The sequence below is a fragment of the Lontra canadensis genome, unplaced genomic scaffold (assembly GCF_010015895.1).
Source record: "Lontra canadensis isolate GAN:19392208 unplaced genomic scaffold, GSC_riverotter_1.0 scaffold101, whole genome shotgun sequence".
Classification (NCBI taxonomy): Eukaryota; Metazoa; Chordata; class Mammalia; order Carnivora; family Mustelidae; genus Lontra; species Lontra canadensis.
This window is the reverse complement of record NW_022631095.1, coordinates 3821-15746: the sequence shown is the minus strand read 5'-3', so window position 1 is coordinate 15746 and position 11926 is coordinate 3821. Positions and strand designations below refer to the sequence as shown.

Below are 11926 nucleotides of genomic sequence, written 5' to 3'. Positions count from 1 at the left end.
GAATGGGAGAAGATATTTGCAAAGGATATGACAGACAAAGGGCTGATATCCAAGATCTATAAAGAACTCCTCAAACTCAACACACACAAAACAGATAATCATGTCAAAAAATGGGCAGAAGACATGAATAGACACTTCTCCAATGAAGACATACAAATGGCTAACAGACACATGAAAAAATGTTCATCATCATTAGCCGTCAGGGACATTCAAATCAAAACCACATTGAGATACCACCTTACACCAGTTAGAATGGCCAAAATTAACAAGACAGTAAACAGCAAGTGTTGGAGAGGATATGGAGAAAGGGGAACCCTCCTACACTGTTGGTGGGAATGCAAGTTGGTACAGCCACTTTGGAAAACAGTGTGGAGATTCCTTAAGAAATTAAAAATAGAGCTACCCTATGACCTTGCAATTGCACTACTGGGTATTTACCCCAAAGATACAGATGCTGTGAAATGAAGGGCCATCTGTACCCCAATGTTCATAGCAGCAATGGCCATAGTCACCAAACTGTGGAAAGAACCAAGATGCCCTTCAACGGATGATTGGATAAAGAAGACATGGTCCATATATACAATGGAGTATTATGCCTTCATCAGAAAAGATGAATACCCAACTTTTGAATCAACATGGACGGGACTAGAGGAGATTATGCTGAGTGAAATAAGTCAAGGAGAGAGAGTCAATTATCATATAGTTTCACTTATTGTGGAGCATAAGGAATAACACGGAAGACATTGGGAAATGGAGAGGAGAAGTGAGTGGGGGAAATCAGAGGGAGAGACAAACCATGAGAGACTGTGGACTCTGAGAAACAAACTGAGGGTTTTGGAGGGGAGGGGGGTGGGAGATTGGGTGAGCCTGGTGGTGGGTATTATGGAGGGTACATATTGCATGGAGCACTGGGTGTAGTGCATAAACAATGAATTTTGGAACAGTGAAAAAAATAAAAATAAAATTTAAAGAATAAGAAATATGAATATTTTTATTTTACTTTCACATTTTCCTTCTTCAAAACTTAATGTAAATCTGAGTTTCTGACCTATATTAGTTTCCCTCTTTTTAAAGAACTTCTTTTAACATTGTTTGTAAGGCAGGTGCACTGGCAACAAATTCTCTCAGGTTTTGTTTGTCTGGGAAAGTCTTTATTTATCCCTCATTTTTAAAGAATAATAATAATTACAGTTCAGGTTTTCCTACCCTGGCGTTGGTTCCCATGGTCATTTCACTGGCGAATCTCTGCTTTAGGAAGCCATGACTCCCTGTATTCACCTATCTCTCTAATTTTGAGGACAGTAGTTTGCTCTGTGTCCTCCCTTTTCTTAATGATCAAGAACAGTTGTTGGTTTTTTGAGATAGCTTCTTTTATATTCGTATGGAGTGGTGATTTCTGAGCTCCTTATAGGTGGAAACAAAAACCAGAAGTCTTTTTATTCCTTCTCAAAGCATCATTTTCTTATTAATGTGAAGAAAAAATTTTTTTTCAATGTGAGTTGAACTTCTCTACTCTGCTCTACGAGGAGTATGTAACCACTCAGCAGGGAGACATAGGCGTTAGAAGCTTAGAACGACGAGGTCAAGTGCAGTTCACTTGCTCCCTGACTGAGATTGTATGCCGCTGTGACCCTCTGAAGGCTCGGGAGCCTTTTCGCCTATAGTACTGCTCAGATGTTCAGCATGAGCTAATGAGAAGAAAGGCACGGAGAACATGAAGGGGCTTTTGATTTCTTCCATCTGTACAGGGATTTGCCAACTTGGATCCTTCTCCGAGGTTATAAAATAGATTCTAGGTGATCATTTTCTGTGTTAAAGTTTCAAGTCTATTTGTTCTGGGAATCTACCTCATTCATGGCCTCCCTCTCTTATTTTGCCTGAATATTTGTAGAGAAATTATAGCATCAGGCAGTCCTGAACACTTGAGGAGACATCAAGCTGTCAGAGTCACGAGAAGCTCTAGAACGCTTATCTGGAGTCTCTTGATGAAGGTAGCGTTGAGAGAATTATAAGAGGGTAATTGGGACTGGGAAATTACTTAACCCTCTGACATTATCTTTATGCCTTTCAAAAGAGCTGGAGAATTCACCTAGCATTTGTTCAGCTGATCTGTCCAAAAATCACCATCTTCTCCACTTAGAGACAAAAGTCATCTCCCTTTATAGCTTTTTCTGACAATTTCCTGTCAAGACATTTGCAAAGTTAGACACGCAGACAGGAGCCTTTGACAGAACAAGGGTGACATTTCAAAGAAAGAACGATGATAGGTTGCCTAACAGCACACTCCAGAAATAAGCGCCTTTGAAAGGTACAGTGGAAGTTTCCGAGCACCAGACTGGTATTTCACCATGTAGCGCTATCCATTGAGTCCTTTCAAGTAACTCAACATGAGTTAAATTATGTAGAAGTTCCAAATGCCAAATCACAAAAAGGTGAATTTAAAATTCCTATTTTACAGCTCTGAATTAGTGTGGACACTTCCCATCAAGAAGGACATTTGTTTCACTTGAGTCCTTGGCACAAATATTGCTCTTTTATGAACAAATTGCAGCTAGAAAAATGATACTCCCCACAAGTAGAAGGAAGGTATTGCTTTTACATTCTCAATAACTAAATGAATATGTATTTTTGATAGCTGCTTTAGAAATGTCTTCCTTGCAGAGTGTTGGAAACTATAGTTAGCACTATTTGAAAGTAGGCCCTAAGTACTGAGAAATAGCTTGCCCTTTCCATAATATAGAATTGAACAGGAAAGTAAGATGCTGTTAGTGGCTAGATTGCCAGCTTCAGAGGTATGCAATAGCATGATTGAATCCAGTGAGGGCAGAGATAGCTCTTTGGGCTGTTTTCTTCACACTAGTATAGAGTTTAATTCTCATAGATGGGCTCCCACATGATGTTGGCATATCCGTTCTGAAGGGGTTTGTTTGCAGGAGCGTTGCAATACTACTTCCTTCCTGACTTGAATGCACACACACACACACACAGTGAGCAGATCTTACCTTCATTTCTTCTCAATGAAGAGTCAGAAATTTGGGGTTTAATTCCAGGTTGAATCAAATACATAATCTTTAGAAAATTTTCAACTTCTCTGGGATTCAATTCTTTAACCAGAAAAATGGAGAAAAGTCAATCAATCCACCTGTCTCATCATGTAACTCTTGTACTACGATATCTGCCTTTCCCAAAGATTAAGCTAAAGGGGTGATTAATTGCCAAAAACCCTGCAAGATCAGGTCCCATGTTATTCTTACTACACATATCTCCACCTACACTCTCCCTTACTTCTTCTGTTCCAAACACAGATGCCTTCTTGCTATTTCAAATATTCCTTGTACATTCTCCCTATCAGGATTTTGTTCTCATTGTTCTTGGCATGCTCAGGTCCTAGCCATTCATTCTCCAAGGGCCCCTGCCCTTCAACCTACTTGAAATCACAGCTCTCTCTTTCCCTAGCACTCTTCCTCTGCATTCCTTGCTTACACATCTGACATACTATATATTACACATTTTGCTTATTTCCCTATACACACACACACAAATATGAAAAAAATCACAAAGATTTTTCTTTCATTATTCACAATTGTATGTATTTACACAGCAGATGTTCCATAAATATTTTTAATGAACATATAGTAAGCATTTTTATGGATTTTAGAGATTTCTTACTTAATTCTTACTCACCAGGAAAAGATAATTTTAATCCCCATTTTATGGATGATGAAAATGAGATTTAAAAGCATTCAGGACACGTAGAGCCTAAGGCCCCACAGTTGGCATGTGGTCAGTTAGGACATACTCTTGAGCCCCTTGTGATTTCAGATCCGTTTTCTTTTTGTTACACTATCCTGCCTCTTTCTACCTCAAGAGGCTGCTGTGAGAATTTAGTTTAAAATTATTCGAAGTCTTTAAAAACTGCCATGTCCCATTTTCAAGAAAAGCATGCTAAACACTTCATTTGTATCTGTTTTTTGATGAGAACACAAGCCAGTGCTCTTTTTTAGAATCCATTTTTTCCTCCACATTAGTTTTTGACAAGCATGAGCTCAAATGTACTCCCCATGTCCACTGAATGATTTGGAGCAAGCCCAAAGTGCTATGGAATGAGAGAAGGGAAAAGTCTATGGTGGATGGGAAGAGAAGATGAGGAGCCATATGATAATAAAAGTTCTGTCCTCCTTCTTCTTCTTCTTCTTCTTCTTCTTCTTCTTCTTCTTCTTCTTCTTCTTCTTCTTCTTCTTCTTTTCCTTCAAAAAGTATCAGTTACCATCCTCAGTAGCTGCCATCATCTTGGTTCATTAGCTTAGTTCATCATCTTAGTTCATCAGCTTAGTTCATCAGATAAGCTTCTGCTTATCTCTGGCGGAGCCTCAGTGAGGGTAAGCATACACCATGTTCCACAACATTGCCAGTGGGAGAAGCCAAATCCCCCCTCCCCCTACACACCCACCTGTCCCTTAGCCTTAGTGCCTGAATTTGCTGCTTTTGTCAGTTTGTGCCCTCCTCACAATTCTGTCTCATGTCAGCACCAGCTGAAACTCTGGGGAAATGCCTGTTACCTCTTGAGTGGAAAATACAGAAATATTCAACAGTCAATCATTCTGTCTAAGGAGTATTCACTAATTATCTGTTGGATAAGGATGAGGGCCAGACACCATGCCAGTCACCAGGAGCTGCAAGTAAAATAGCACACCTTACCCATCAGGAGCAGAATATATTTGGAATTTCCACATCCTCTCCAACACATGTTGTTTACTGTCTTGTTAATTTTGGCCATTCTAACTGGTGTAAGGTGGTATCTCAATGTGGTTTTGATTTGAATGTCCCTGATGGCTAATGATGATGAACATTTTTTCATGTGTCTGTTAGCCTTTTGTATGTCTTCATTGGAGAAATGTCTGTTCATGTCACAACGATTTACCTTCTCACGTGAGAGGTGTTTTAATAGAGGGCAACTAAGTTGGACAGTGCTCTTCTTTCTTCTGTTTATGTGCAGTCTGCCTATGTTTCTAGCCCATGCCAACCTTGAACAAAGAATTTGTCACCTCTTCTTTGTTTTTTCCCCAAGGAAATTCACTGAAACATCTGAATAAGAAATGTTGACTTTATCAGGGATTTCGCAGAGGAAGTGAATGAAAGATCTACATTAGATAGTATTCTGCTGACCATGCAAAGACCCAGAGTAGTCAATACTGTTTCCAGTCTCTTTGACCCTACCACTCCTGATGGGGTGGGGGTTCTCTCTCATATAGACCCAAGTCCCAAACCTGGCTGACTCAAGTCTAGATGTTCAATAATACTTATGGAGATTATTATTTTTTTTACTGTGGCAAATTACTGGATAAATTATTATTTTCTATTGTGGTAAATATACTTAACATATAACTTACTATCATAACCACTTTGAGGTGTACCGTTCAGTGGTATTAAGTACATTCATGCTGTTGTACAGTCATCACCACCATCCATCTCCAGATCTCTTTTCATTTTACAGAACTGAACTCTGCACCTACCAAGTAATAACTCCTAATAATGCCTCCTACTCTGAGCCCCTAGCAACCACTACTATCTTTTCTTTCTTTTTTCTTTTTTAATCTTCCTTTTTCCTCCACACCCCAGCCACAGAAAACCACTGCTCTAATCTGTGTTGCTGTGAATTTAGCTTTGTTTAATTCCACCTATATAAGTAAGATGCAATATTTGTCTTTCAGTGTCTGGTTTACTTCACTTTGTATAATGTCCTTCAGGTTCATCTAGGTTGTCACAAATGTTTGGATTTTATTCATCTATCAATGGATACTTAGGTTGTTTCCATATACTGGCTATTGTGAATAATGGTACAATAAACATGGGAGTGAAAATATCTCTTCAAGGTAGTGATTTCCTTTCCTTTGGGTATTTATCCAGAAGTTGGGTTGTTGAATCATTGGTAGTTCTATGTTTAATTTTTTGTGAACCTACATACTGTTTTCCATAATGGTTGATACAATTTATGATTGAGTAAATGAATGAATGAAAAAGTGGTTAAAATATGAAAGTAATGGTTTAAGCAAATCAGCTTTTCTAGATTTCTTTAACTATGACTCATCAAAAAGACATCAAAAAGCTATAAGCAAAGCATTTTTAAATTATTGAAGGAATCCTATACTGAATTATTGAAAATTGAAAAACGAAGAATACTTTTGTAAAAAATCAATAACTAATTAACAGAGTTGGGACACCTTAATCAGCTTTTGTAAATTTGGATTTTCTTGTATTGGGCTTATTCAAAGTTAAATTAATATGCATATAATTCATGGTCTCACACCTCTCTTTTTATTTTTTTTAGTTTGGAAATTCAGGTTTCCAAAGCAAGAGCATATTTCCCTGTAAACCTCCAGAAAGTGAAAGCTGCCAATATCTAACTGAAATATTCAGGGGGAAAAGAGCCAAAATGTCACATGGGTGAGAAATAACTTTCAATGTCCTATCAAAGGAGCTCTTCAAGTTATGTATTGATCCCAACAGAAGGAAAATATGCCTAGAAATTTAATTTGACATTTATAATCAATAGCACTCACATATCACTGGAGTAGAGGGTAGAAAAAAGATGACTTTAAAATTACAGTCATGAATTTATAATTACAATAATGAATAAAAGTAAATTTATTGAATTAGCATTTCCAGAGTCTAGAGAAAAATCAGTGTGCCAAAGCATATTGCTGAAGAAATGGAGAGGCAGGATCTTGGTTTTTCACTTCGGTAACTCATCTATGCCTTCCTTCTATCCCATCATTTGGGTCTTCTTGCTTCACTTTTTTGAGGTTTGAGGTGCGTCTACAAACTACTGCATACTAAGCTAGTGCAAAGATTGGGCCATTAAAGAAATTCTATAAGCATGAAACTTTTCCTTTATTCACTATCTTATTCTTGTCCAAAAGTCCTAGAGAAAATGCACTTTGCACGTTGGTGGAAAAAGAAAAAGCTTTGCACTTAGTAGGTGCTTATGGCTCTATACTGAATCAGCCAGGAGTCATTGGCATCAGTAGTGTGTACATAAAAAGGCAATCCATATAGTCAGTCACAGGAAACACGAACTGGAAATAACAAATAGAATTATATTCTTAAAACAGGAAGGCTGTGATTGCACAGTTTATACTGTAATCATAATTCCTTTGAGGCTTCTTCCTGAACGTGGTGAGTTCTTCCTTTTCTTCTTGGCACTTTCTCTTCTATTTCTACACCACTCCCTTAATGACTTCTCTGGTCTCAGAGCACTTAGTGCCATCCCTTTGCTAATGTGCAGTTACATCTCTGGCCATGAACTCTGTCTTTAACTGTAACCATTTCTTTCCTCCTGGCTACCCAATGCATATATTTTGATGTTTAATAGGCACCTCATACTTGACATGCCTCAAATCAAAGTTTGTGATTTCCCCTTCTCCAAAGGTGCTCCTCTCCCAGTCTTTATTTCTGCAAATGGGAACGTCATCCTTAAGACAGAATCATCTTTTGACTCCTCTATTTTGTCACAATTCATATGCAATCTACAGTGAATCCTTGTCATCAAAATATATACATTTGAATCTAGCCAGTTCTAACTATATACCCCCTGGTCGCCTGCCTGAAACCATCATCTTTCACTTGGATTTTTGCAATGGCTATCTGACTGGTCTTCCTGCTTAAGAGATGACCCTCACCTCTAGTCTATTCTTCACACAGTAAGAAGAGTTGTCCTTTCAGACCACACCTTTCTTCACTCTGACCGCTGTGGTGTTCCCCAACTCACTCAGAGTAAAAGCCAGCTTCATACAGTGGCTCCCCTGCTACTTCACTCCTCTCACCCCCTTCAACTCTCCCTCCTTTCCTTCCATTTTGGTCATCCTAATCTTCTTGATGTTTCTCGAACATGCCAAGCATAACGTTAAGAGATGTTTGATTGTGCTGTTGCCCCACCAGTGATGCTCTCCCCGTAGATGATGATTTGGCTTTGTTTCTCAGTTCCTTTAGCTCTTTGCTCACATGTCGCTTAATCAGTAACGCCTAGCCTGACAACCCTACATGAAATGGCAGTTGCCCTCTCCTCACCCACCCCTGCTGACTCTGCATTCCCATCCTCATTCTTTGCTGTTTCTCCATGGTTTTGATCACAATCTGGTCTACTCCTCATCCGTCTGTTTTATTTACTACTATTATCTTCCCACGAGGAAGAAAACATTGCTATTGCTTATTTTTGTAGCTGTATTCTCAGTGTGTCAGACAATGCTTCAGTAAACATTTTGGGTGAATTAAATGGATTCTAGTTATCATTCATTCCAAAGTGAAGCTGTATTTGCCACTTGGAGGAGTCCAGATCTTTAGATTACTCAGCAATGTCTTCCACATGATTTCTATACTACAGGACAGTTATGCTCTGGGTTCCATCTTTGGGTTTGCATTTGCAAATGTGGTATGAAAGAATTAAACATTGTTTTGTAGTTGTTCTACGATAGGCTATTAAAGGATTATTGAGTGAGATAATTTGCATTTGTATATGGATAATTTGGTTCCTTGAATTCTCAGTGCTCTCTTTTAGCCAAAGTGGTTTGAGTTTGGTAAAATGACACTAGATCTTAGATATTCTAGGAAATATATCCTCACCTAAAAAATGTTTTTCAGGTTTCAACAGCTGTACGCCTCTTTCTCAGCCCTGCCCTGAACCCAGCTCCAGACCTGAACCAAACTCCAGCATGGAGGAGGCAGACCGAATCCTCATCCATTCCCTGCGCCAGGCCAGCACAGCAGTTCCTCCAGATGTACAGACCCTGCGAGCCTTCACTACTGAGTTGGCTGTAGAAGCCGTAGTCCGCTGCCTGCGTGTAATCGACCCTGCCATGGGCTCTTGCCTCAGCCCCCTGCTGCCTCTGGCCATGTCCGACCGCTTCCGCCTGGCCATGAGCCTGGCTCAGGCCTGCAAGGACCTGGGCTATTCCTTGGAGCTTGGCTATCAGAACTTCCTCTATCCCAGTGAGCCTGATCTCCGGGAACTGCTTTTCTTCTTGGCTGAGCGTCTGGCCTCTGATGCCTCTGAGGATGCAGATCAGCCTGCTAGTGACTCAGCTATTCTTCTCCAGGCCATTGGGGGCAAATCCGGGACCAGCTGGCTCTGCCCTGGGTCCCACCCCTCCTTCGCACTCCCAAGCTACATCAAGTCCAGGGTTCAGCCTCCCAGAAGCCTTTCCACACCACCAGGCTGGTCATGCCTGAGTTGAGTTCCAGCGGGGAGCCCTGGGAGTTCCAGGCGAGTCCTCTGGTGCTACCAGCCCCCACCCAGGTGCCCCAGCCTGTTGGGAGGGTGGCCTCACTCCTCGAATGCCATGCCATCCAGCTTTGCCAGCACAGGGGCGGGAAGCCACCCTGGGGATGAGGACTGGGTCCACCGGGCAAGCTGCCATCCCACCCAGGAAGATACATGGGCTCAGAGGCAATGGCTACAGAAGCACCTGGCTGAGCATCTCTGCCAGACCTGGGGCCAACTAGGGGCTCCCCCACAAACCGGAGACCTGGGAGAGCTGCTGCAGGCCTGGGGTGCTGGGGCCAGGGCTGGTGCTACCAAGGCTTCCAACTTCACACACTCAGAGAAGTTCACCTTTCATCTGGAGCCTGAGATACAGACAGCCCAGGTGTCTGATGTGCCTGCCACCTCCCAGTGGCCTGAACAGGACACAAAGGCAGCTCAAGAGCAGGAGCTGGAGTTTCTCAGGGAGCAGCTAGAGGGAGTGAACCGCAGCATTGAAGAGGTTCAAGCCAACGTGAAAACCCTGGGAATCAGCTTCATGCAGGTGGAAACCAAGCAGTCACCAGAATGAACTCAGCACCGCGGAGTGTGAGCAGGGCCTGCATTTGAAGAGCCGGGCAGTGGAGCTGCTGCCTGGCGGGGCTGCCAACCTTGCCAAGCTGCAGCTCATGGTGGAGAGTACTATCCAGCGGGTCTTCCACTTGGCGGGTCAGTGGGAAAAGCACTGGGTCCCTCTCCTGGCTGAGTACCGCCACCTCCGAAAGCTCCAGGATTGCAGAGAGTTGGAATCTTCTCGACGGCTGGCAGAGATCCAGGAGCTGCACCAGAGTGTTCGAGCAGCTGCCAGAGAGGCCCAAAGGAAGGAGGAAGTCTGTAAGCAGCTGGTGTCAGAACTGGAGACCCTGCCTAGAGACGTGTCCTGTCTTGCCTATACCCAGAGCATCCTGGAGATTGTGGGCAACATCCGGAAGCAGAAGGAAGAGATCACTAAGATCTTATCAGACACAAAGGAGCTTCAGAAGGAAATCAACTCCCTGTCTGGGAAGCTGGATCGGACATTTACAGTGACCGATGAGCTTGTGTTCAAGGATGCCAAGAAGGATGATGCCGTTCAGAAGGCATACAAGTATCTAGCTGCCTTGCATGAGAACTGCAGCCAGCTCATCCAGACCGCTGAGGATACAGGCACAATCATGTGGGAGCTGGAGATCTTGAAGAGCAGATAGAGACAGAGATGGGGAAGAAGACCCTCAGCAACCTGGAGAAGATCTGGAAGGACTACCGAGCCCTTCGCCAGGAGAATGCTGGCCTTTTGGGGAGGATCCCAGAGGTCTGAGGAGGCCCCCACACCACTCTGCTCCTGTCCTTGGTCAGGGAGTTGGGACACTGGGGGCTATGGCCAAGTGCATGCCCCAGCTGTTCCCTCTTATTGGCTGCACAGCTCCTCCTATAGCCTTGGCCCCAGACCCCAGCCCACCTGACCCCAACCCTTATCTTGGGTGATTGTCCAGATTGTTGGAACTTGGCTGCAGTTTATTGGAGAGGTCACTGAGGTTGTGGCCTTGGATCCCAAATGAAGGGCTCTGTATGCAGTCAAAAAAATGCTTTTCAGAGGTGCCCGGGTGGCTCAGTCAGTTAAGCATCCAACTCTTAATTTCAGCTCAGGTCTGATCTCAGGGTTGTGAGTTCAAGCCCCAGGTTGAGCTTCATGCTGGGCTTGGAGCTCACTTAAAAAAAAAGTTTTTCAGGCAGGTCTGTTGACATTGTTGGGAAAGTACCAGTAATAACTAGTAGCTATGCTTGGTATCTGCTTCCAGGAAAGTAGTAAGAGTAACAATCTGTGATGTCCTCTTGAGTTCAGCACTATACCCAGCACCATGCCAACTCTGTTACGGACGGATAGGTTTAGATGAGGTGACATCTGTGCCTTCTGGTCATATGCCACTTTGGTTCTGCTCCATCCAAGCCGCTAAAGGGATTGTGGACAGTATTATTTCAGGTCTTCTTCAATGATGAATGAAAACACATAGAGACACATATATGAGGAACACAACTGTTGACACATATGGAATGAATTTGGGGACAGATTTAACACCTCAGTCCCACTAAGAATCAGTTATTTCAACATATAAATATTTTTTAGTTCCAAAATAAATATTTTTTAGTTCCAGACCAAAGGAGTATTCTTTGACAAGGAAAGTATAGAATGGGAGTCAGATTATTTTGAAGGAACACTACATTAGAATCATAGAATCTTGTCCCTTATCTGGATGGCTTTATAGTTGGATTTTTTTCCTATGTTTGCATCAGTCAGAACCCTCATTAGCACTCTGTTCCAGGTATAATGGACCAAGAAGATCTAAACATGTTCTGTACCCTCCTTACTGACATTACTGAAATTTTTTTGTACTTCTAAATGTAATTCAAATCCTGCCTTTTTCATAAAGCTTTCTCTATTACCCCTAAATTAACATTAATCCTTTGCCCCTTTGGACATTCATAGCCCCTCCCCCCACACACACACTTTCATATCTATAAACTCATATCTGAATTTGCAAGACTCTGGACATTAGGGACTACTCATTCTTTCAATTTCCCACTCTGTAGGTAAGTCAAGTCCCTGGCGTCTTTAAACAATGACTATCAGTCTCTGCTTTAATCCCTTCTATC

General features: G+C 42.1%; 1 protein-coding gene across 1 annotated transcript; it reads left to right on the top strand.

Moving 5' to 3' along the window:
* Positions 1-8708: 8708 nt before the first annotated feature.
* On the top strand, positions 8709-10772 carry LOC116855350 (coiled-coil domain-containing protein 22-like). The gene is given in 5 exon segments (XM_032838056.1): positions 8709-9099; positions 9102-9364; positions 9366-9812; positions 9814-10459; positions 10462-10772. Coding segments are annotated over 5 exon segments (1878 nt in total). The 3' UTR covers positions 10593-10772.
* The last annotated feature ends 1154 nt before the right edge of the window (positions 10773-11926 follow it).